This window comes from Styela clava, chromosome 1, assembly GCF_964204865.1.
Source record: "Styela clava chromosome 1, kaStyClav1.hap1.2, whole genome shotgun sequence".
NCBI classification, from domain to species: Eukaryota; Metazoa; Chordata; class Ascidiacea; order Stolidobranchia; family Styelidae; genus Styela; species Styela clava.
In genome coordinates this window covers 22871801-22899438 of record NC_135250.1, presented here as the reverse complement: position 1 = coordinate 22899438, position 27638 = coordinate 22871801, and the positions used below count along the sequence as shown (strand labels likewise).

Sequence of the window (27638 nt, the reverse complement as noted above, 5' to 3'; positions counted from 1 at the left end):
TAAGTTTTGTTTACGCAAAATAAAACACAAATCGCTTATTTCACACAAATTTAAAATTTTCAAATTGCCTGAGGCAATGCGACTGCAAACGCTCAGTTACTAGATTTCATCTCATGTAACCGATTAATGCTGAAATACGTTAACAAAATACGTTAACGTTGAAATAGCAAAAAAATGATGTCACTAGTTGTTAGACATGTAATTATATGGTTATTAATTAGAGTTTAATTAGCTTTACTAATTAGGTAATTTAGTTAGTTGGCTTTCGATACAGTTTGGGCAAGCAACTTTAAGATATGTTGGCCGTTTTATTTATCTTGAAAGTTTTGGATGTCATTTTGATGTATTTTTCAAAAATTATTCTCAGTTGTGAAATTTAGTTAGTGCTTTGTTGAATTTTATTTCTATAAACTAGTCAAATGTCATTCTGTTGAAAAAGTGTATTTCTGACTTAAAATTGTATAGAGACAAGACAAATGTGTTTTAGTTTGATAAGTCGATTTGATTTTTGAGGGATTCATTACAGGAGTTATATCAGAGGTTGCTCCTTATAAATATGTGTTAGAAGAACTATAGGCTTTCCATAAAGTCTTACAATTTTTCAAAATCGCAAAGGAAATTTATCGATACCATTTATTGTTTTGGCCCTCACAGATGTATTAAATGAAATAAAAATACTTTGGCAATCATTGATTAAAAAACAACAAACCTGGCTGGCTGATGATATATTGAGAACTGGCTTCATAGCGAAATTGAAATTGTAAAAGGACTTTATGGACACCCTGTACTAAACAAAAATTTATATGATATACTCTTATTTTTAATTAAACTTTATCTTGTCAGTTTGTTCAACATTGTATCATTTTTTTTTTTGTTTTTTTCTGACTTAGCACTGTGACATTATTTTTCCCTAATGTGATTTATATACAAAATATATCTATGATTCTAAAAATAATGCAGAAGAGTTTCATTTAAAAAATTATCAGCTTAAACAATTAAAATGTTACAGTGTGGCCAAAGATGCCTTTATTTAATTTCTGACAAATTTTAAAATAGAGAAACAACCGCAAATCACTGCCGATATCAACTGCTATTTCTAAATCTAAACTTATTAAATATACAATGATCCATATACGAAAAATTATTTCGTGAGGTATATTTTGTCAATTTTAGTCCTTTCTAAGACTTGCCACTGTGTGAATCAAAGTGAACGTATGTATAATGTATTTTATCGATAAAATTGTATTTTTCTGTTGAAAACAGTGAAACATTTATTTATAGGTGACACCACAAAATAGGTCAGGAGTATTTGTCGACGGACATTCGATCGAAGAAACAACAATGTTATCTCATGAATCTGTTATCAGGATAGGCAGAGATAAGAATCTTGTGTATTGTGAACCTGGTCACAAAGTATCGGTATGTTTGCATTTTATTTAACATGCTCGCGTTAGACTTAACTATGTGGTCATAGCCGGTTAATATTCTCTGGTTCAAATCCCATGTCCGCCACCTCACCAAGGGTGTAATAAATTGGGTAAGCAATGCCGACGCCAGAAGTTCCCCTGACTCACTAAAATAATAAGTCCTTACTTATCAGTGACTGCTTTAGCCTTGTTTGAAGTGAAATCGAGTATAAAAAATAAAGTTACTATTTTTATTGTTGAAATGCATCTCTTTTTCACTACTAATTCAAATTAAAATTATTCAAATTCGGGTGTATAATTTGGGTAAAATACATATGAAATCACTTTGTATATATGATTGTATCTGCTAAATCTTTCGAAAAAGAACTTTTCGAACCTTGAATATGAATCAAATTCAATTTGACCTTCAAATAAGGACCTATTCAAAACACAGAAATAAGGCTTGGCCCATCTTTCTATCTTCAACTAGTATTTGATGGAGTTAGAACTTTTACTCAATAAGTAATAAGTGTCTACAAGTAACGTTACTAGAGAAACAATCATTAAAATTGGTTGTGATTTAAAATTCTTTTGAAATTACAACAGATGCCTCAGATTCGAAAAAAAATTCAAGCATATTCACAAACTCGAAACAAGGGACTAGGTATGTGTTTTTTACCTTTTACCGGTTTTTATCATCTCATAACCAAGCATGAATTGCTGATAAATGCTACAAATATTATCAACTGATCATGCTTGATCATTCAAAATTGTTTCACACAGCATTAATATTTTCATTGACTGAAGGATTAATGCATAATTTACCATATATGGATTAATGTAGTTAAATTTAAACCGGGATTATCCATGATTTTTTCCCGTTAATCGGCTCTTATTTATGCTTGGAATGTTTTTCCTTTGATTTTTATTTTCAGAGAGAAACCAACAACAACGTAGCAGTCAGCAGGCCAGAGCAGCAGACAATCGTCAGAAGTCAGCGTCATTGCCAAGACAATTAGATGTAAGTTATTTGATAAGTTATTTTTTGTTGCACTGTTTTTTCGTTACATGCTAACAAGCTTGATATAGAGCAGTTTGCAAAGTAATATACCGGTATAATATTTGACATGGATACTTGGCAACAGCTATTATTATTGAGAGTGCTCAGGAATGTATATTGTTTTAATACAAGGCTGACTGAACTGAACCCTTATTTCTCTTACACGCTTCTGTGTCCAGATATTTGTCGTTTTTGATCAAAGCCAGGAAGATTTTCGACAATGGCGATGTCGCATGACTGTTTGGGAACATTTGAATTGACTTGCTGGCTGGATTCAATTTAGTTAGTTTGGAATATTTAGTGATTCAAAGACTTTGCGTCCCATTTTCACAAATGTAATCATGTAATGCTGTGTGTGACCATAGTCGGGTTCTGCAAACAAGCAGTCTATAAAATTGATGTCACTATTGTTTCAGTCGAGGTGTATGCCATGGATATACTGATATGAAGGCGGAGAGAAAAGAGCAGTAGTTGGGTATACTCTACTCCAAGCAATATAGGTTTAGAATCTCTCGAGGAAATTAGGAAATGTGGAATTATTCATCTTGTGATTCTTTCACTTGTATACAGTTGAATTGTAATGGAATAAACATGTCTTTACCAAATTCATTTCTATGAGTTTGCAATAATTTGATCAAATTTTAGTATGAAATATATATAGAAAATAATAGAATATTATTCAGACTAAATAAGTTTTAATTTTTGGCTTTCTCTGATGGACGTCTCTTTTTTACGCAACACTCTTTCTCTGAACAAGGCCCTGTATAAGCAGCCACTTATATCTTGTATCATGTAAAGAGCCGCTATTTTTGGAATGACCGAAATCTTTTGGGTTCCACATTTTTTGATCAATTTTTTATACCATGGGTGCTATGTCGGTCAAGGAATTTGAACACAATCGCTATTAACCGCTATGCCATCGCTCCCACATATTGCTGTGAGTGATTTCGGAAATAAATTTCACTCATCTTGTCATTCAGGATCAACAACAATATCATCATCCCTACTCAAGTTCCTCACGAGGAGCAACTTCCTCAACCTCCTCCACTCAAAGTAAACAGTCCTCAGTGGCCCACCAACAACAACAACAACAACATCGTAAAAATACCAAGAACATGTCACCAACAACTCATACAGTGAGGGTTTTACCAGCTACTATTCAACTACGAAATGGAGGTAGGTTATATTTTAAATTTTTAAACGTTTAAAGGTTTAAATTTTCTGAAACCGTAAAAAAAATTTGAAATGTTTTGTGTCGAATGAATTTTAAGTGATGTTATTTTGGGCATTCTCAATTTGTATGTTATTAGTGTAGTGTCTTCAGTCCGGATTACGGAGTATTTTAATAATTGTACATACATTTTCACTCTACCTGAAAGCAAGTTATGCCTATATTGCAAATATTTCAGTTATATCCATACTTTGTACATATTATTTACATTTCGTCAACATTTAAAGTTTATCAAACTTTCAATTTTTTAGCTGAAGAGACATTCCTAATGGAAGTTGTATCAGCGACAGGAATGAATCTACATTTTAAATTATCTCCTGCTTATGCTATTTATTTATCGTTACGTGACATTGTGGAAGTTACACCGAAAACATCTCTAGAACCTGTTTTAATTGAATATCTTTGTACTACAACTGATCTTTTGGACCAAACTATACAGGTTGGTAAAATAAAGGAATTTTTTACTCTGTGAAACAGTATTAAGGTTGTCAAGAAGAAAATTGCCTTATGTCATTAGATTGGTAGACTAGCTGTTTTGCTTGCATAACAGCGATTTTGATTTATTCAAATATTTGCAGACTTATTGATTACAATCAAAACTGTTTTTCTCTATAAAGAGACCCGATTTTCACAGAGAAAGATATACCAACACCATGATTTATAAAAAATGAAATAAATTTATAACTGATATATTGTATTCTTGTTCATTCATTTGGCACCAAAATGGCTGTTGCGAAATAGGCTGTGTTTTAAAAAACCTGACCTGGTGCTCAAAAAGTTTGCTGAAATATAATATATCTAAATATATATTTACGGCAACAGATATATTGCTGATATTGGTTGATGTGAGCACTTAACATTAACGTTATTGAAGTAACACCAAGTTAGTACCATTGTCATGTAACGGAGATTCGGCATATGAATTCAGTTGTGATTACTCTACCTGCTTTAAAGTAAAAGACATTTTTCTTTTTCAGTTGAACAGCAAAGTAGCCACTGAATTAGCATTCTGGATGGCAAACGCTTCGGAGTTACTGAACTTTGTTCGCCATGATCAAGATGTTTCACCGTGCACTGCTGAAGCTCAAGATACTTTGGCAAAAACAGTTCAACTTGCTTTTAGGTTTGTCTAATCATTATACCTAATTGTTTCTTAGTTTCTATATTTTTCCCAAGTTTCGTTCCAATTCTAATTTTTATTAGTTGGTCCATTGCACAGGAAAATCATAATATTATTTAGAATATATCCAAACACTTCATAGGACGCTGATTTACCCCTATTTTGAAATAGAATCCAGTCCTTTTCATAATTCTTTATTTTCGTCTATTTCAGGCACTTAGTACAATGTATGCAGAAAGAATTGTTTCAACTGATGCCGGCATTTTTATCTTTATCTGACGATGATTTGCCAGGTGGAAATGAAAGTAGGAATAAATCCAGTGATCAACCTACTATGTGTGAGTATGGGGACTTTTGAAAATTCATTCAAACAACTTTATAAGAAATGTTCATTGTCGCTGGTGGAAACGAAAAAAAAATAAAATGTTACGATTTTATTGCAATAACTACTTTACATCCGTACTTCAAAATATAGGCATCAGATGTCTAAATCTTTAAGTTCTGTAAATGTTTTCCATTCACCACAAAATCACTTCAAATTTACCATTTCTTCTTTTTAGATAACATACTTCACATGCTGTCATCTGCTATGTCACTTTTGAGACGATGTCGAGTCAATGCAGCTCTTACAATCCAACTCTTCTCTCAACTATTCCATTTCATAAACATGTGGATATTTAACGAAGTTGCGACCAAACCAGAAAGAGGGTTGTGCTGCAGGTCGTGGGGCATTAAACTCAGAGCGAGACTAGCTAGAGTGGAGGCATGGGCTGAAAAACAGGTAAGGACCGAACAACAGAAAAACCTTTATTTTTTCTGAATTAATGTTATAGATAGGCCATATTACTTGCAAAACTCATTTCACTTTTACTTTATAAGAAAGCTCTACATATTCTGTTAATTCGACTATTATCATATAATACAACCTTATATTACACGATCAGAATAGATATATATTAGCTTGCACAGCACCCATGCTGCATTCATCCGAAGCAAGAAGCAGCAGATACAAAATCAATGAAGCGTAAAACAATAACAATGAAAGAAGTTAACAGGCAGTGTTGCCAGAAATAGACAAAACGAAATAGTACAAATATTACAATATCAACAATTCTACCTAGGTTTTTGCTAAGGTTATTTCACAAGGTGTTTCATAAAAGGTTGGCAACCACTGATATAGACCTAACTACCGTATATGCTCGTTTTACCGCCCGATCTTGATTACGGGCCCGCTTGAATAGCCGCCCGTATGAACAGAACATAAAAATAAATAAGGGCCGGTGCTTGAATACCCGCCCGATGTAAAAGCTGATTTTTTAGTGGTAGAGAACAAGGAAATAAGAAGCGCTTTTGTCACAACGCTGTTGAATTTTGAGCCCTGGTAGATAACACTCATGCCTTAGGCGCCCAATTACATGACAGATAGCCATGCCATGATTACGTAACACCCTGGTTTTCAAACTGGGCGTCACGATGCCCAAGTGCGTCGTTTCAATATTGATAGGGCGTCGCAATTTTACTTTAAAAATAACAAGCGCCCGTGCTTAAATCAAGGCCGGTTTGAATAAGGGCCCGGCTAGTGAGTTTGGTTAAAGAAATATGGGCCCGGGCTACAAAACGAGCAAATACGATATGTTAATATCAGAGGTTGAGGATCTCTGGTTCAAACCCATGGCCACCACCACCCACTACCGGCGAAATAAAAATATTCTTTTTTGCAAAAATAGTTGGTGCTTGGTTATCAGTAGCTGCTTGTTCATCGCTTTGTTTGGAGGGGGGGAGGGATTGTGAGATCGTTTAATGAAAAAATTTGAAGGGGATCTGCTCTGAGATGTCCAAAACTTGATACGAATAGATGCGAATCACTCAGAAACATATAATTTGGAATTCTTAAACTTAAAAATAATTTAAAATGTCATTAATAGTTTCCTAAATTGATCTATTTTTTTTTTATTCCCAGGGATTGGAACTTGCTGCTGATTGTCACTTGGCGAGAGTAACGCAAGCAATGCATTTATTACAAGCACCAAAACAATCCGCAGAAGACATTGCGGCTATCAGCGGTACTTGTTTCAAACTGAATTCTCTCCAGTTGAGGGCGCTATTGAGTCAATACATTCCTTCTGAAAGAGATGGAGAGACGTTGATTCCTAATGAACTGATAGACAAAGTTGTGCAAGTCGCAAGGAATACGGCTGATGAAGTAAGATTCTCTGTGCTATTAAAAAGAAGTTGTAAAGTTATATGGAATTTCAACGTACATTGCATTAAGACACATTGGTGATTGCTAGTAAACTCATATTAAAAAAAAATATTTTGAATGAAATTGCATATATGGGGTTTTGGAAAAATAATTTGTCTAAAAATAATTGAAAAAACGCTTCATTTTTGTGACATTTACTTCTAAATATAATATATAATTTAAATTTGGAATTATAATTTTAAATGTATTTGGAATGAAGATTTTCGACCACTCCAGGTAGCTTATATTGTTACTTATCAATTTTAATTTGTATGTTGATAGGTATTTGTCTGTTTGTTTGTCTGTTAGATGCACGCGATATCTCACAAAAGTGAGATTGGATCTGCTTCAAATTTTGCATGTGCATTCATCATATCTCGGACCAGTAGCCTATTGATTTTGGGCGAATTATGTCGTATAAATTAATTAGTGATGGGACACAAGGTGTCACTATGGAGTAAGAGCGCTGTTTTGGGGATCCCCTAACTTTCGATCGATAAGTCTTCCATCTCTGACCGATATTCTCGTTTTACGAATTATCTTTATTTTACAGCTAACTCGATCTGATGGTCGAGAAGTACAGTTAGAAGAAGACCCAGATTTACAGCTTCCATTTCTTCTTCCTGAAGATGGTTATTCATGCGACGTTGTACAATCTGTTCCTTCTGGGTTGACTGAATTTGCACGACCTCTAGTGGCTGAAAGTATGAAATATAGTTTTGAATTTTTAAATATTTTTTTACAATGAAAATCTATTTTCTCAAAAAACTAGAGATAGGAAAGTCAATAAGATTATTTAATTAGGTGACAAGCCGCATTTTCTCGTCCTGTTACCAGTATACAGATAGCTGACCAAATATCATAATTGTTTCATATTCATGAAACATGTTTGTTAACACTCAGCGAACTGTCGGAGTATTACATGTTTTCACTCAATTTTGCATCTGGACCCATCACAATAAAACAATCAATACAGCTATATATCTTCCAAGTATTCGAGATTCGATTCGAAAAAAAGTATTCTGAAATCATCAGATATTTGAAAATCTCGCCCTACCTACTTTACGTCAGGTTGTGTAAAGGGAACGAAACCTATGGGCAGAGGATATATTCACTTGGCTCACACAGACAGTCCTCGAACTCTGAATAGAACTAAAATAGAGGAAAATCGGAATAAAATTATGCCCTGACCCTGACTTGGTACACACACAGTAGTACCTGAATTAGAATACAGTTAATATTAAATTCAAATAGAAGGAACTTGAAATATTTCCTCATTGCTCCTAGATAAAAGTAATTTATGATATTTATTATTTAGTGAGATTTGATGATGCTTCTGCAGAGCCTTGTTAAGAGTGTGAAAGTGAAATTTCCTATTCATTATTTCAGGTATTTGTTCTTATTCTGTAAATCCTGAGGCATCTGGATCATGGACTGTTTATTTCTATGGAGAGGAACACCATATCGTTGAGGTAATATTTTGCTCTTACAACTATTTTCTTACTTACTGTTCTATTAGGATTTGTCTGCATTTCATTTGCATTTCATTTGCATCATCTGTTATAAAAATCATGAGACATTGGCAAGAAAATTTGAATATATCAATATCAAATTGCGACACTGAGAAATTTCAATACAATACATGTGCTTGTTTCTCCGCATATGAATGATCATATAACACTGAACTGAATATTCAATATAGTTGGTCACTCATCTATTTCAAGGCTAATTTGAACAGTTTTGATCATTTTAAATCAATTTCTAATCGCGGGCAGATCAGATTGATATTTAAGCACTCAACATTGTCTCTCATCGAATAGTTCAGGAACCATGCAGCGAAAATTTCAACAGATTTCATTATTTGTGTAAAGTTCTAAAAAAACGCAGGCTGATAAGAGCCTAATAGGTAAATTTTGGGGAAATGGATGGACATTTCATGACATACCGATACTAGATACTATCTCCCAACGCACAGTTTGGGAACCAATAGTTCAACCAAGTAGAAGTAAATCACATCTTTGCCTTTTCTATTCAACTTATTTTCAATCTTATATAATTTCAGGAAAAACCTAACGGACCAGCTACGCCACCACCATCTTTGCAACCTCTGGTATTGGAACAACCAGAAATGGCAACAGTTACCTTCAACAAGCGTGGAGGAGGGATGGGACTCAGTATTGTTGCTGCTAGGGTAAGAAATTTTTTGTTACTAGGATAGGAATAATGAATAAAATTCCATGATTATCACAGGAAGAGGAAAGTCAATAAGATGGTTTAGTTATATGACGAATGGACCATGGTCTGTCTCTCTTTACCAGTCCATGTCGGGAGTGGGAATAGTTATTCAGTAATTAGTACAGATGATGGAGAAAGCTGTAATGCTGTACGTGAACCACCCTGTGACGACTGGGAGTCGACAATCAATCCTTTTGTGCGTAATTTTTCCCAACAGGATTTGAACTTGCGACTTTGCATAAAATAATGAGAGGTTCGATGCCAAGTGTATATTTTCAACACTGCCGAACAGATAATAGTCGCTTAGTGTAATGTATCTCCCAAGATTAAAATGGAGGTTGCCAGCCAGAGAGAAAAGTGTAGTATTGCTGTTGGTATATTCAGCGACACAGCCAGGATTATTTTGGGATTATTAAGACAACCAACAGTTATCAGAATCTAGCAGTATAAACCAGTGGTTCTCAAATGGTGGGGCGTAGACAATTTTTTGAGGGGGCGTGAAGCTAATTAAAAGTAAAAATATTTGCTGGATTTGATCATTTTGGATATTTACGTTCCATCCACATATTTTCTACATGTTTTTTTTATTAAACATACTTTCGCTTTACTATCTGAGTATCTGTATTTGTACCTTATTGTTACCTAATTATTTTTGGGGTAGGTTGCGAGACTTAATAAATACTAAAAAGGGGGCATTGCTGATGAAGTTTGAGAACCACTGATACATGCGTTAATTTGATTTTTGGAACTGTAAAATTGATTGAGAACCGATTAAATAATTTCCTTTAAACTCAATTGGCTCAATTCCATGTTTTTCTTTTCTCATTCCGCACCTGACAGGTCCATTGTTAATTGACTCAGATTATCTCAACTAATAGTCATCGAAACCGCGCCTCTTTCTGTCACATACCTATGTAAAGGGCGCACTGAATTGGCCACTTGATACTCTCGAGGGCCGTCGGTTAGCGTAAAATATAGAAAAGAATGGTCCAAAGCTTCAAGAGCCATCAGAAGAAAAGACACTCTTAAAATTTTTTACCAGCTCATTAGTAATGTACTTGTGGTATTGTTTCGCAATTATTCGTCGTGTGTCAATCAAATTTTAAGAGGAGAAAATCTGTTTGTTTTTTTGATTTATTATCTGTAGCGCTCGATTTTAAAGTATGGATTGATGTTTAGGAATCGAAATCTATTAAATTTAGTTTACCGAGCTATAGTTAGTAAAAGGCATAGGATTAAAACTAATAATTTTTTTTTGTGAAATTAACCCGTATACACACGGCATGACAGGGATTATGTAAATGATACTACAAAATATGAATTTCGTGCATAATACTCAAAATCAAAATAGTTTCGATGCGATTTTTTTTAAGTGATTTTACATGTGCAAAGTCACTCAGGAGTAAAGGAGACTCATTTTGAGGCAATGGTATGGGCAACCACTATATGAAGATGAGTTTAAATCTGATGTGACCAGGAAACAGTTATTAGGTAGTGCTCTCCCCATAACTGAAGTTCTTGAAAAAAACTTTTGGTTCGAAAATTCATTTTACCAGTCTAGATTGGAAAAAAACAAGGGGCAACTCTTCATAAATTCATATTCCCTTGTTTGAAGTTGGTTAGTTTATTTCAAGTATTTTCAAATACTGCATTTTTCTAAGATGACATATTGTTTACTGATACTCTCACCAATATTTAATTTGAGTGCTGGTATTTATTCATGACTCTTGTCATATGTAAAGAATTTGTTTTGTGTCAAATTCTTTAGTTTTCGAGAGTAATCAAAGTATTAGCAAAGTTGGTGTAATTCTCGCTCCACTCCTACTCGATAGTCATTACACTCAACCACGTTGACGTCAGGTGTCGAGAAAGTCAGGTTCGAACTTTGGTCATTACTTGACAACGAGTAATAAATTGGCAGCGAATACTAAATTGGAAACTGGTCATTTCAAAAATAGTAGATCTTACCTACCAGTGGATGCTTGTACAAGGCCTTGTTTGGAGTGAAGATTTAAAAACGCTGCATGAAAAAATTTTCTCCTGTGTTGAGCACATATTGAATCGATATGAGGAGACTCTATGCAAGCACTGAAATATAAGCTATTTCTGTAAAGTCCAAAGCATTGCCCAATTAATATTACTGGTGACTGAATTGAGAACGTCATTTAATATTAAGTATGATAGCTTGTTTGTTTAGTGAATGAAACACGTTAGGAATTCATACCATATTGGGTCAAGTACTGTCTATTTCGATTTAGGGAAAGTTTGAGGTAACTAGACAGGATCAAACATGGCCGATGTTTGGAATTGCTTTTTGCTTGGTCCACATTTATCATTATCCTACGATTCTACGTTTTTTTATGTCACTCCAGTTATATTTTGAAATACATTTTTGTTTTAACTTTTTAGATTTGAATTAAGTATTGTTCATACATAATTCAACTTTTCCAAGCATTTTTGTGCGATCAAAGTTTCATCATGCTTGATTATGTTTAAATATACCACTTGCCTTATATAACATACCTCTCATCCACTGATATTATATAACTACCGATACTAACTTATTAGGGGATATCTCCCGCTGACTTGAAATGCCCATTAGGTAGGTTTCTCGACAGCCGGATTAAATTGAATTTGTACAAAATAAAAACTCTGTAATGCCTGTGTGACATCTTGGTTTAACCTTGAGCGAACTTTAGGGCGTTGTTGAATGTTTTATTTGAAGTTAAATGCTTTTGTTGGCTGTGTTTATAAGAAAACAACTACGGAGGCTGGCAGATAATAGCGATTTAGTAATAGTTAGTCGACGAACTTGGGACTGACGTACAAATTAAAGTCTTGTTGAGGATGAACATACAAGGCTTGCTATGATTGTTCGAATTATTGCGTTCGGACGGCGAGGAAAATCTTTTTTTTACTGTAGTTATTCATTAGGAATGATTACTTTATGCACCCGTTTCTCTATTAAAAAATATTTAAAGTTTGCGCGACTTTTAGGCAAAACAGACAATAAGCAATATGAAGAGTTTTTTTTTCATTATATCGGGTTGTTTTCTACAGAATTTGTGCAAAGCATTGTCACGCGGACTCACTCATATAATTAGTAAAATATATTTTTGTAGAATGTATATATGGTCCATATATAACTGTAGTCTCATCGAATAAAGGCTATCGATTTTACCTATAACATAACACTAATATAAAATTCAATACGCCTGAAGTTGAGACTAAGCTTTTGTGGATTTTACTCAGTATATTGTATAGTTCTCTATGTTCATACTATTTTAACAATATAAAACTCTAATACCATTGTTGTTTTTGAACTTCCAATCGCTCGAAATATGTCGCGTGCTCTTATACACAGGAGTGAGACCATGTTTTTATAATCATGTCATCATTATTAGCTCCCAATTCCGGATTAAAAGTCCAATAGTAATAATCGTTTTCAATATTATTTCTTTCATAAGACGTAATCTCGCTGGACAATCGAATTGTTTTTTATTAGAGTACTTAGCCTACGAGACATGGAATTTCGACTAAATAAGCAAGGCGGGCATACTTTGATCTGATCCGATTTTTTTTGCGCTTAATCGTTGAAAGAATGCGATTCCCCTGGACAACGGTAAACGAGTTGTAAACATCCAAGCTCTTTATGAGATAGTTTTAGCGTTGGTCAGTACTGGACAAAGCAAAGTAGTAGTGGGCCGAGTGACGTTATGCCTATGGTGGCTTCGCAGGTTAAAATCTGGAGTTCGGATCCCTACCCACCACCTAGCACAGATTGTTATAAATTCGGTAAGCCGAACGGGGAAGATTCTATTCTCACGAAGTAAAGTTACTCCTTACCGAATGGCGGAGGCTTTCACGGGGCCTTGCTCGGATTAAAAGACGTATGAAATACATTGCGTAAAAAGTAGACGTATTTGGACTAGTAAATATCCAATATCGTTTGGTTTTAGTTTAAGCATGGTTTTTCAGTTTTTTTAAGCCGTTTTCACATATTCACTATTCATCAAGGCTTTATACAAGCAGTCAGTACTTTTGGGAGGACCGGTACTATTTCGGTTGAGTATTGTCTACCCAATCTTTGACTCCGGGGTAATGATTTTCGCGTTTAACCGTTGCCGGCATAGCGACTTATCGATTTTTATTTTAAATTGTACAAATTTGAATGTGAGAAAACTATCGTTTTATAGGCAAACAACGACTCAATATAAAACAAAACCAGTTTTGTTGAAAATTTTAATTAAAGTTGATTAATTTCAAAGAAATTACTGTTCCAAGAAGCAAGTTTTGGGTGGACGTCGAAGGGGCGAATGTCGCGGTGTGTCTTCAAAATATTCCCTATTCGTCGTTTCGGAAATAAATTCATTCGAATTTTGTATGTATATTTGTAATATCGGGCCAACCTTATATAAGACTACATGATTGTTATCTTGACGACTAGACGTAAACACTACGCAATAATCTTAATTTCTGCACGCTTATGCTAGACTGTAGTTGAAATCTATATTTAACTATTGTTTGACAGTAAAGTTATGAAATATGAGGCTATATACATTTCTCAAATTATGTTTTGAAATCTGAATTAGGATGTCCTATAATATACGATGGTATATGTTATGCTACACCGCCCAGGTGCTTCTAATTTTATTTCTATTGTATTGTATCTAATTTAGGTATTGTTGGTCGTAGCGATGTTTTGTCGATTGTTTGCTTGTTGTGATATTTTCGCGCAATACACTTTGATATGAGATGTAGTACGTTACGCATATTGGAATATCAATAATATTCTGAAACAGGTTCGTTATTTTATCACATTATTCAGGATAAGTTAGGTTACATTATTATTGTTTTCAGAAAAACAAAAGCGAAAACGGGAATTTTAACAAACCTAACCAAATATAAACAGAATCAATAAAAACAGATAAAGTCACTACCATGTGGTAATAACGGGATATACCAGGGATGGCGAACCTTTTTCAATGAATGGGTCAGAAATTATATTTTTATCGCGGAACAGAAGAGAGTGGATCACAGATATATGATCAATGTTTGTATCTATAAGAAACTTCTGAAACAAATCTTTTAGGCTTCTGTTGGTGTAGTTTCAGACTTTACTTATGAAGCACTTCTTTCAGGGACTTTTTATGGCTCTCGATTTTATGAAATTAGAGTGCAAAAACACGCATATGAATTACCATAAACGTTTAGGAAGATGCGGTAAATTTTTTTTACGGTTCCAAAGAGTTTGGATGGAATCCCACCCTGACAGTGTTCTATTTTTCAATCAACTTTCAACCTCATTAAGGCACTTTTACACTGCCCCATTGTTATTTCAGATTTCTAGGCTTTTATTTCAAGTCTGAAAGATTTTGTTCTCTTAACGGTATTGTGGGCGAGAAACTAATAAAATACAAAGTAGCATCTAGTTCTCGCATAACCCCTAAAACAGTCTGCAGCTGAACTTCCGAAAGAGACCAGACGTAGCGACAAATTAACATATCAGTTGCATTGTTATGTCATAAACGATGTCAGAGCCAATAGCTGAATAATGGTTCACAGCGGTGCAGACATGCGTCCAAGATTAGGGGTTTTGAAAATTACCGTACCAGCCCGAAATTAACAATTTGAATATGAGCCCTCGCGACCCTGACTGCCCAACTGACGGTATATTATAATAGTTTAGGTATTGTTAAATTAATTTAAGGCCGGTTTTATCAATTTTTATCACTGATATGTTAGCATTTTATTATTATTTTATTCGTGCCTTGGCGGGTCACGAATAAAACGCGGTGGGTCACTTTGTGACCCGCGGGTCAGTTGTTCGCCATCCCTGGGATATACCATTCTAATTTTGTATTGCTGTACATATTTTTTTGCGATATTATTTGGAATTCCTTTCATAATTCAAATTTTTTTTAAATCTTTCTTTTAATGATTTATTGAAATGACGCGGTCTAAAAAGTAAACGAATAAACGTCAAAGGGAACAAATATCTCTTTAAGCACTCTATTACAATATATACATTTATCATATGTTTTCTTAGCCGTTCACCGCACGCGTGATAGCGTGTACATTGTTCTCCGTCTTAAGCGATGACGACACATTCTTTGGACAACAGTTTTTCTTCGCTTATTGTGACGTAACAGACTCGAAGTTGAGCGCATTGTGTCGTCAAAAAAATTAGTTTGAAATTAGTAGTAGATGGGTGAAGTTTATCATTCTGGCAAGAGTATTTATCACTTAAAATGTGGTTAATAAACGTATTGGCAGAATTGTTTTTGAGATATGTGTTGGTGTCCCTGGGAGACACTTCTAGCAACAAAAGCTACTTCAAAAATGAATAACATCTCAGAGACTCTCGACGACAAAATCGTCCGTATTGATCCCAGACTTTAATATACTGTCAGAAATCAGAAAAGCACTTGTAATAAAAAGGCACTTAAAAATTCCTAGCTTTTGTAAGGCGTTTATGTAGATTTTAGGCATTTTTGAGACATGACTGGTAATATGAACATAATCTGTTTTAGCATAATGTAGGAAAGTGTTTCCATGGTGTATGGACTATAATTTTAGAAGAAATGCTTCGATGTTGTCGACGTGTATTGGACGAAAAACGTGTATTCTGCTGAATGGTATTTTCCCGCGCTTTTTACTACTTTACATATAAGTGTTGTGGTATTTGACATCAGTTATTTGCTTCGACCTAGTCGATTATGTGCGAGGTGCGGGCCTGACTATTTAGGAATTGCGATGTATTATTTGGTGTTGCTTGAGTTTTAAATAAATCATACGTTTTAAAATGGCATAATTGAAGTTTTACAAATTGAAATAAATTTTATTTACTGACATATTTTCGGTTTATTGCTGGTAGTATTGTGTAAAAGCCATCATATTTTAGGGTAAAACTTATAGAAAACGTAACTTATATACAGCTTCATAATTCTAGTATACTTTGCTTGCCAAGTTATTTAGTGTGTATTTATATACTAGAAGATTGGTAGACTAGCCTAAAACTAGCTTTGCATATCGAAATAGCCTCCGCAAAGCCTTATTTGGAGAGAACCACATTCTCAAGAATAACCATTAGGTCATATACGATTAGTGTTTTCATCGCATATTTTCGTCCTGATGTATATGATGCTGATTCCATTGTTCGCTACCATCAATATATCCCTTAGTTATTTAGTAACGCTGAGTTGGTATTCCGATAATAATATCATTACTGTTAACAAAGGATAATGATCGTCCAAACACGGCGCGTACATAGACTCATGCATGATTCATTCTTGAAGGGTACTTATTATAAAATACTCGAGATTGAATTGTAAAGAGAACTTAGTTTGGCGAAGACCTTTGTTATTGGATTTCAGAATTAGCTTTGTTACGACATAATAGAATAAATATTAATTAAAACGTCACAATATAGCAGAATGTGGGAATCCAGTGACCTGCGAGGATCTTCTTCAGATTTTATATTATAAAGACTGTTGAAAAATTAGTTTTAGTTACACTGTGTTTGTAATATCTCAACTGGAATCGAGGATATTTTTCAAAATTTTGTGACAAGACTGTTGAAAAGATTGGTAAAATAGTTTCATTTGCGCGTTATTTGTAATATATCGCAACTGGAACAAAGTGATATTTTATGACAAGGCTGTTAAAAAAAATCAGTGAAATAGTTGGATTTGTACAGTATTTGTACTAAAATGTAATTTTGTAAATAGTTAGCGGCTAGCCCAAGTCTATGATGACATCGCAGGTTAATATCGTGGGTTCGAATCCCATGTACAATACCTCACCCAGCGTGTAATAAATTGGGTCGATAATTTCAAATCGGAATGGCTCCGGTGCTTCCAAACAATAGTATTGAGCCCTGCCTTGTTCCAAGCGAAAGATGTATAAATACGTCATATGCAAAAAATAACGTTTGAAATTGAAGCGATAATTTTTATTGCACAATCCATACCGCTAAATCCGTACATTAAAATTATTGATATTGTTTGTCTTTGGTATGTATTATCAAGTTAACACGTGGCAATTGTTTGCCTCGGGCTCATGACATATTTCGCAACATTGTTTATACGCCCTAATCTGGAAAATTAAAGTATATTTCGTAACAAGTTCCGTTTAAGCATGTTTATAATTTTGTAATAATCGTGGTGCAATCAGAGGTATCATCTTTTTTATTTTGTTTCGAATTTTAATTTTCTTCAACGCTGTGTAGAATTTAGGTCGTCATTTTTCTCGCAATTTCTTGTTTGCTATAATCGGGTATACCCGAAACCGAATAATTTACTGAAATATCATTTCTTAATATGAAATATTGAATGTATTCTAAAATCTGAAAATTGGCCATGTTCAATTCAGAAATTCCGGACCTTCCGAAGTATTCGCACCAAGATGACGCACAACCTAAACTCAGGTTGTGTACCAGGTTAGGGTTCAAGTTGTGCGACATCTTGGTGCGCATACTTCGGGAGTACCGTAATTCCATTGTTTCAGACGTCCCCAAAATAAGTACGCCGGAAGTAAAATTTTTTTAAATTTTCGACAAATATTTTTGTGTGTGTTATATTTGATAAACTATTTTGAATTAATCTTTCTACTTACATAAAAGGTCATTTGAGTTTTATATACAAATATTAATACCTTCATTATATGCGAGGCACTATGTATAAGCTAAAGCTCTTCATCCTCTGGTTATTACGTGGATTATACATGGTCCATGCATGCCCCACGTTTATGTTCGATAGTTTTTATATAAAATGATAAGGGCGTTCGAGTTTTCATATGACACGGCCAATTATAAGTATTATGGGTAGATTCGATCATTCATGTTTCAAAGATAAATATTTTAATTTTATCTTGATTTAATATCAATTTATCTATGGCCAATGGTAATTTAATCAGAGAGAATAATGAAACTACGCAGCCGCAAATAATGTTTACCAAATCCTTCTGGTATGCCTTATTAAGCGTCTCCCGCGTTGTCGTCAGTTGAAGCCACTGTTTACTTTATTACTGTCGAGGTATGATTGTCACCCAAGAAATTTTATTCCATTTGATTTTTATGATTGAAGTAGACGAGGGATAGTTGAATGACTTGTTTTGATGGTAGCTAAGGCAGGACGTGTTTGCCATGAGTGGAGCTACTTTCGCTATGCTTTCATGGGTATCAGTAAATTTATTGATGCCGTAATGATTTGAGACATATGAAATGACGAATTCGTGTAAATTTACTGCTGTGTCTACAACTAAATCTTCCACTTACGTACTTTTCAGACATTGTCAATTTTATTGCCGGATAGTTTTTTTTATGACTCCAATTTTAATTGTATATTATCCTTTGTTATTCAAAGTTTGGGTTTCTATATACGGTATTCATATTTGATATTGGTTTTGAGGTATCGTATGCGCGTTTGAAAGGCTATACTCGATACTATTAAATGACATAGTATATATTTCATTAATTTGCATTATCGTTGAGTCTCGCAAATTCGGTAGCATAATAGTAGATCGTTGTCGAAATTGGTTCAAATTGACGGCGATTGAATTATTTCTATTTATGGAAAAATTCGAGATGCTTCCACAGCTGATTGTGCGTGTTCTATAGTTCACTAGCAGTGCAGAATGTTTTTCGGAAGTTTGTTTATTTCGCAACTGTTTGAGTAGTTGAAACTTTAATTATAAAGATCGTTTTTTGTTTAGACTTCAAAAGTACTTCATAGTTTTGAGTGTAAATTCGGCCGTCAAAATTTCTGCATTTTTGAATCTATACAACGCAACCATTGTCTAGTTTGACAGCTTGCAGGCATGGTTGACGACGTAAGTTAGGCTATTGCGATTTTAACGAACTCACAAGTACAAAGAATGTCTATCGTCGCTGTAAATAATGCTAACTTGAACCGTTATAGTATGGAATGCAGGGCCGGCTAGTCTTAATACAGACAGGAGTAATATCAAATATATTAAAGTACGGTGACTTCACTTTTCGAGTTTTGCACGTGCAGAATAAGGACACTGACGCCTTTATGAATATAATTTATAATGGTTAAATTCAATAATTGAAACCTAGAAATAGCGCGCGAGTCGTACGAACTTCGGTCGCATTGGTTACAGTGAGCTAAGACCCGCTCTGAAGGAATGAATAAAAATCGGCATTTGATAATAAAATTATATCCATAATCCTCTTCGTCATTCGAATAAGTAGCAACATTTGACTATGTGATAATTATTTTGAATTGTAAATACACATTGTGGACATAATACAAATTCAGTCAGGTAGGGACTATATGTGCATAGTTTTATCGCAGTATTTTATCAGCATATTATATTCGACAACGCAAAATCCAGACGCCGTTGTGCAACGATATTACCTACCTAATCACTTCTCATATCTACGGTTCAAGGCAAACAAATCCCACTTATGGTTAGTAATGTTGATATTGTACTTTTCAAGAGAGAAAGCGGCGCCTGCTCCGAAAGATAAACCATACCTGGTTCGACTTAGACCCTTTTAATGATTCACCTGTGTTGAAACTGAGTAAACATCGCAAATATGCGCTTTTGGTTTTCGATGGAAGAGCTCTTATCGTCTGCCTTGTTAATAACAAAAGTTGTTTTGTACCTACTGTATGCGTAGCTTTTGTCTATCGAATTCTCAGCCTGTTTGTATAAATGATTAGATATGAGATATAAGGTTTTATATTGTTAGGTTCTTTGTTTTTCAAGTGTTATTTTTGAATGAGATTGCAGATAGTGTACGTACAAAGCAGAGGTTACCAAACTTTTCAAACTCGGGCCTATTTACCGTCTGTAATACAAACCATGAGCTATCGGTAGAAATGTGGCTATATTAATATTATATTATCACAAGGAAAAGTTTATATTATATGCACTTTTTATCAGTGCTCTTAGGTGAGTTTGATTTGTGCATATGAATGATAATAAGGCGACTAAATTTGGTGGCGGACAAGTTGTGTACCACTGCCTTAGATAGTTAGTATTGGATGATAAATTTTGTTGTTGCCTAAAGCAATATTTTAATTTCTTTTCATGAAAGCTTCTTTGGAGAATATTGAAGGGTATAGAAAGGATCTTTAATTTTTGTATATAACTTTTCTATGGGGCAATTGGGAACTTGTCAAAGGATATTTTACTTTACGTACCACACTGTGCCTATTATATTATCAATGTAGATGAGCTAGCTTGATTGAGATAGCTAATGTTGATAAGATTACAGTAGATAAGCATAGATCAAAACATTTTAAAGACAGATTTTATGAATTCTTGTGTAAGTCAATTTTGAATTTGGCTTGGCTTTTAAATTATACTTTGGCTTGACATGGATTATTACCGGATGGATTTATGTCTCATTTTGGCTATGGATGGTTCATTTGTGCATTGTCATCATATATATTTTAGGTAAAAATTTGAATATTCTTATTTTTTTCTTCGAATAGACAAGCTGACAATGTATTATTTAGCGGCAATATTTATGTATTTATAATATTTTCTTGTTTTTGTCGTTAACAGGGCCCGGGGCAAACATCACTCGGAATTTACATTCGTTCAGTGGTTAAAGGAGGAGCGGCTGACAAGGTAAGCATGACTCGCTTCTGTATATGAAGGTTTCATTTGTTTATTTATGGTGTCTGGGTAAAATGGATTCTTGAGATTACTCTGATGTGAATTTATATCATGATATTAAGCATACCAATAATTTTTTTTTCGTAAAAACTAAAACTCAAAAAAGTAATCGAAAGCACACCTGCGCAATTAAATTGTTAATAGTATAATTGCGTAATAATTCATCCTCACCTCCAATACCGCTTATTAAATATGAATACAGAACTTTTTTGTTTGCCATAGCGTGTTTGTTTTTGACTGTGTGTAAATATAGGCTAGATTTTAATGTACATCTGCTAATACATTGGTTTATTTCCAATGTTAACCCTTGGAAATTAATCACATTGTAAACTTCTTTTTGCAGGATGGAAGATTGCAGGCTGGTGATCAACTGGTTAATGTCGATGGTCACAGTCTTGTCGGCCTCACTCAAGAAAAGTAAGCGTACCTTTTGAATACTGCCAGTGGTCCAATTATTTTTATTGGTTCAATAGGCAACAATTACTGTGAATAGAATTGCTTATTTATCTCTATTTTTTACGGTGGCAGAGGTTGAATAATCTCAATTTTTATCTGACAGTCACGAGTCAAATGCTTGAAATGAAAAAGTTTTGACAAGAAAAATATTTTAAAATCATTCCTAATATTCAGAATTTACAATATTAAGTAAAACCAGTTTTGATGAGACTCCAATGTTTACCCTTTTATACAGTATAGCTGTCCTTGTCTACTATTATAAACGAGCGTTTTCACTTCATTTGTTCGAATTATACCTGTTTTGTTGTTCAGGGCCGCAGAAATCATGACTAGAACAGGCCAGATTGTGACATTAACTGTGGCCAAAAAAGCTGCTCTCTTCCATGGACTTAGCCCGCTTTTGGATCCTTCTCCACAACAAGAACGAGCTCCGGTGACGCACAGACGTCCAGGTGGACACCAGCAACACCAGCCCCGCCCTAAAAGTGATGGCTTTGCCTTGCACCAGCAAGGTTTCCAACAGGACAACGAACCTCCATATGCCAATGTCGAGACACGAACGCATCCTACTAAGCCAATGTCAAGCCAACAAAGGCCCGCTTCGCATTATCCTAATCGTCGGAAATCGCCAATTAATAAGTCAACTTCACAGCTAAGTATGTTACTTTATTTTACACTTTCATGATAGGTTGTGTGACATTATTTTTTAGATTTTCTTATTATGTACTGTTAGTGTATATTTTATTATACCATGACGTCAACTCATTTGTCACCGTCATTGGAGAGTTATGGAAGATCTTCCGCTTATTCTTCATACAGTCACGACAGGCTGAACACTGTGAATCGGAACACAATTCCTCGTGCATATATCGCACCAAACACTTCATCTCTGGAAAATGATTTTGTCATAAGCGATAAAATTAACCCAGAATCATCATTCGAATGGCAGAAATCACCTTCTGGTCATTCAGTCGCGTCCAGCACTACATCCGACAGCGGTTTTCAATCAGTGACGATGCTAACTAACGGAACCTTAAACAGATCACCAAATTCCGCTTTCAGTCCAAGAATAAAATCTGAACCAAGAGATCGACTAAAGAACAGCGAACCAGTGAGCGATTTTCAATCTTTGAGTTTTGACAGTTATTATCGTTCAAGTTCTCCAGTTGATAATGATACAGCGTATGTTAAAACAACGCCCGAATCACCGACTGTACAAGAAGATGTGCCACCAACATATGGACAAGAGGAGGAAAATGCGGATTTAGACAGTTATCACAGAGTATCTTCGTATTCTACGATGCCTCGATCTCTTCGCCGAAGAAAGTTCGCGGCCCAAAGGAGCCCTCAGAATGCTGAAGACAAAGAAAGCTCAAATTCATCATTAAACGACGTTGGTACGAAATCCGCACAAGTTAACAAACCTTCAACAAAATTTAGAGCAGATGCTCTGCTCAAAAATTTCATTGAGCAAGCTGAAGAGAGAGATAAAAAAGCAAGGCAAGAGCAACATACTCTCACACGAACTGGACGCTCTCGCACTCGAAGCGCATCTGCGTACAAATCTGGAACGACTCGTTCCTCATCAGTTGGATCTGATTATAGAGGGTTCTCAACCTTAAGAAGATCAAATTCGTCTGTTGATATGAAAGATCTCATCACCCAGGCGGAATCGAGAGATCGACATGCTAGGGTAGAACAAGCTAGACTTAGGGGATTATTGCCGCCACGTCGCCACATCCCAGCAAAAGAACCTGTGAAAGTACTAAAAGCTCGACCAGCGTCGACAATTATACAAAAATACGAAGACATTAAACAACCGGACGATCCATTTTTGAAGCAAAATAGTGAGAGTGGACCTCGCTCTCGAACAAGCTCGTTCACGTACTCAAACTTTGATCAAAGTCATTTGTCTGGTACCCAGTCGGAATATGGTGTTCCGACTGCTACCACAGGAATTAATCTTCGTCCTTATCGAACTTCTCAAGTATCACCCACTAAAAAGTCTCCGTCATCAATACATAGCGACGCTGGTGTCAATTACTCGATCGCTCGTTATACTCCGAGATATAGAGAATATAGAGCTAAACTTGGCAGAGGTAATGTATTTCAGGAAGGCTCAAATGCTGTGTCGAATGTCGATATGTAAATTACGGGTGTGTCATAGGAGTTTTCCTCAAGTATAAATACACTTGCATTATCTGTTTACCAGGCATAGCCCATAAATTGATTACGCATTTCTAGTGATAGACTGATAGTTTATTTTTAATTGAGTTATGAATATCCCCCGTAGCTTTTTTTGCCATTACATTTCAGGCATCCTTGTTATATTTTTAGATGCCGAAGACGTTAAACATCCCACAACAAGAATAACAAATTCATCACCAAGAGCCGCAGCATCTATGGGAAATTTACAGGTAATTTAATTTTCTGAATATGATTTAAAAAGAGTATTGATGAATTCATTCACAAATTTGGGATTTTAGTATATATCAAAGTGCAATATTTGATTATTATTTTTGAAGTAATCATGATTAAATTGTCACACCGGTTTCCCTAAGGAGAGTTTTCGACAGTTTTAAATTTTTTTTCGTCGCATTTACATCCTAGCATGCACCTGAACATGACCAATCCAAATCGAAAGCGCTAGCTGACTGGCAGAAGACATGGGAAGCAAAAAGAGCACAGACTACTTATCAGAGAGTATGTTCTTGGAAAAATTCGATATTTATGGGCTTGTTTTGATTTTCAAATCTTTTACGATTGATGTATTGTGCAGCAAATAGGCACAGATAGGATAGGAATGAAAAAAACTTGAATCGTATATAAATCATTATGAGAAAACTTGAATCATATATAAAAAATACAACTAATCAATAAAACCTTAATTTTAGTATATTTTATGACATAGAATCGTGCCAAGTCATCATCTGCTCTGAATGCAGCAACATCTCCCGATCCTCGTAATACAACAGGTGACGAACAGAATCGCAGAAAACAAGTAGAAAATCTTATCACAGGACATGTTAGTCCCAGGTAATCATTATTCGAAAAAAAAATTTCGTGCTTGACAGCTAGTCATAATGGCAGTTCCAATATCATGGCTGGATCAATGTGGATGAAAGTTTTCTCGTAGATTATCCTGTCACTCTAAATTTCCATTTTTTCCACAACTTATCGCCGTTTTCTCGCCAAACAAGTTGAAAATTGAAATTCCAAGAACAGTACCTTCTGCACGAGAAGTCGTCATTTGTCTCGATCTTCCAAAAACTGGAGAATTTTTAGGGATTCCAGTGAACGTCATTTTTTACATTTTTAGCCACCGTATATCAGTCACACGAGTACGTTTGCAAAACGCGCTGCGCTCAAAATGAACTGGCCTTTTTGACAATCTGCTCACTTACTGAATCGCGCTGTCGTTAAAGTTCCTCAAGTTTCTATTGATGGAAATCGGTTGCTTGAGTGCGGGCCTCAACCATAACCGGAGATCCTGGTCCCCTACCTGCTTGTCAGATTATGTCTGCCTCGAAAGCATTCGAATGTATGCATTCAAAATAATTAGATTCACGCCATGAACGCATTTTATTTTATTTGATCATGTTTTTCTATCAATACAGACAACAAGAAAAATCCAAGTTTTCTCCACCTGGCAAATCAGCAGCAGAAAACTTATCAAGATCACGTCACATGGGGTCAGCACAACGTTCTATCGACAACCCCAACTACGAACTCCAGTTGCCACCTCCGCCAACCCCACCCCCAGTTTCACCCATAGCCAAAAGTCCAGAGCTCCCTACTTCTCAAAAGGTAAATTTTGTTTTCACAATATTTTTCGTTATGTATGGCCAAACATGTGCCAGCAACTGATTACACAAGAATTGTCTATAATGTAACAGATTTGACTTTTGTCCCGGTTTTAGCTAGATTTCAAGAATAATTCATAACACTTTCGTTTATTACCAATAGTTAGCGCTTTAGGCAATTGAACAACCAAACGACAAAAATTTCTGCAAATTGGGAAAAATAGAAAATCACTCAAATCACTGTTTTTCTAAACTTTCCTGCATTTACAAATTCAATTATAGTAATTATACATTGACTTCTGCATTGCCCCATATTACAATGAATTCGATATTCCATATCGCTTCGTGGCTTCTAAATAGTCGATTATTTAGTTTTGACCCTCCAAATATATATTTTTTAATTTCTTTTCGATTTCGTGATTTTATAAAAAAAAAAATTTCTTGTTTCTTACTCAGGATTCGCCTAGAAGTTATGTACAACCATCACCAAAAGGATATCGCAAGCCCGATACTAAATCTCCTTCACCTAAAGGATCGTCTCATACCATGGGTAGATCAGTTGAAAGACAACCAGAGGTTGCAAGAGTTGCTCCAACACAGGTAATTATTTTATATCTATAATAACGAGGAATCTTATTGGTATAATGCTTCTTAGAGCGGCACAATGGCATATTTGTTTTGTTTTATTTATTTTCTTTCCTTTTTGAAAGATGTTGTAGCCCAAATGATGAAGCCATCTTGTCATTTCTATATTATTCAGAAACTTTTATGTTGAATGTTTTTTGGTCAAGTGACTCTACTTAAAATCTCTTTTTCTGTCCAAATGTGCTAAATGTTTTTTTAAATATTCACCTTAGAAAACCGACAAATCAAAATCTTCCACTTTGCCTCGTCATTTCAAATCTGGACCAACATGGGACGCTGATTCTAAACAGAAAGCTGTTCAAGAACAACTCAATGCTTTACGTGATGAGGAAATTGATGAATTATCAGCAAAAATTGATTCGCTCTCTGCTCTGGAGAAAAACCGGTTAGTTCCAGATTTGACTGGAATTGTCACACTTATTTTATATCACTTATTCACTTTCAATGCTTTGATAAATGGTCATTTTCTGTTTATTTCTGATACGAATGGGTAGTGGCTTAATATAGTGGAAGTTATATCGAAGATCAGGTGACTATTATGGTCTCCACAATGCCAGCAAAATTCTAGCCAATGGCGGAAAGAATAGTATCGAATATCATATGATATTTAAAAAAATTGTACCGAATGTCATACAGAAAAGTGCTCATGGGTTGAAAAAGACGAAATTACCGTGAAATATTGGACCCAGTAGGATAAGATTTGAAAAAGTTTTGAAAAGATTTTTAGTGACTTTTTCTTTTGAGTATTGTAAATCTGATTCATTGATTGGATAGAAAAGCGATTGTTTCTAACAAGAAGGACAACGAGTATGAATCCAGGTGTTTAGGTTGTCTTACTATTTTACTCGTATTGGTGAACAATTGTACATTTCTATATTCAGACTAAACAACCTACTACAAGAGAGAGAATTTCAACGAAGAGTTGAAGAGGAAAACAGAAGAATATTCTCAGATGAAGATCTCTCGGATGAGGTAGGTCTCTCTTTATATTCACTCAAATGCAATACATAATATTTACCTCACTGTGCTTATAAGTACGAATGATGTTGAATCGAATCTACAAAATTGATGGAACATGGAACATTACGAATTCATTCAAAATTAGCCATATTAGACATAATAAAGTAATTTCAAGAAGAAAAAAAAATTTTTCTGACACATTTTGATGATAATTTCCAAGTCCTTTGGAATAATATTGTGAAACTTTGTGTGTATAAGTGGTTACTTTATTGAGGGAATTTGCCAACCAAGTAAGGTCATTTGCACTCACTCAGAAGTAAAGAATATTATGGGTGTCCAATGTCGACTGAAGTTCTAAGGGCTTTAGAAATTATATAGATCCATAGTTTTACATTACGCACTAGCAAATGCTGGCTTAGTTTTTACTTATTACACAAAGTCTTGAAGTAGTTAGTCGGTCTTTTTGGGGACAATTATTCGACACACATCTTGATAAATCGGTGTTACTATCTTGGATATAATTATCATTCTTTGATTGTCTTTAGGGTTACGACGTACCAGACAGACCTGATCGAGATCGGTTGATTCGAATGCAGGATGATCATGCTGAACAAGTAGATGCTCAAAGAGATGAAGAAGAAACGTTCCGTCGTGTAAGTAGCACTTGTGGTTTACCAGATGTAAAAAACTGGATCAAGTTGTAACTAACCCGCCATTGACCCGACTGCCAGACAGACTTGAGTTTGAAATTCGCAAGCTCGTTGCAGCAGTGACTCGAAATAGGGCGGGTTGGTGCAAAGGGAAATGTTGTCGATACATAGTTAA

General features: G+C 34.9%; 1 protein-coding gene across 2 annotated transcripts in view; it reads left to right on the top strand.

The window, feature by feature from the left end:
- Positions 1–27638, top strand: part of LOC120342502 (afadin-like) — a 53160-nt gene that overhangs the window by 16389 nt on the left and 9133 nt on the right. For both annotated transcript variants that reach the window (XM_078112079.1, XM_039411362.2), the window contains exons 11-33: positions 1282–1419; positions 2013–2070; positions 2342–2427; positions 3447–3642; positions 3949–4136; positions 4675–4820; positions 5031–5155; positions 5378–5598; positions 6778–7020; positions 7613–7763; positions 8449–8531; positions 9122–9250; positions 20836–20901; positions 21293–21366; positions 21718–22061; positions 23743–23822; positions 24016–24108; positions 24317–24441; positions 25023–25212; positions 25665–25808; positions 26066–26238; positions 26735–26825; positions 27359–27466. In XM_078112079.1, coding sequence (XP_077968205.1) covers positions 1282–1419; positions 2013–2070; positions 2342–2427; positions 3447–3642; positions 3949–4136; positions 4675–4820; positions 5031–5155; positions 5378–5598; positions 6778–7020; positions 7613–7763; positions 8449–8531; positions 9122–9250; positions 20836–20901; positions 21293–21366; positions 21718–22061; positions 23743–23822; positions 24016–24108; positions 24317–24441; positions 25023–25212; positions 25665–25808; positions 26066–26238; positions 26735–26825; positions 27359–27466 — 3252 coding nt within the window. The remainder of the gene's footprint in view (positions 1–1281; positions 1420–2012; positions 2071–2341; positions 2428–3446; positions 3643–3948; positions 4137–4674; positions 4821–5030; positions 5156–5377; positions 5599–6777; positions 7021–7612; positions 7764–8448; positions 8532–9121; positions 9251–20835; positions 20902–21292; positions 21367–21717; positions 22062–23742; positions 23823–24015; positions 24109–24316; positions 24442–25022; positions 25213–25664; positions 25809–26065; positions 26239–26734; positions 26826–27358; positions 27467–27638) is intronic.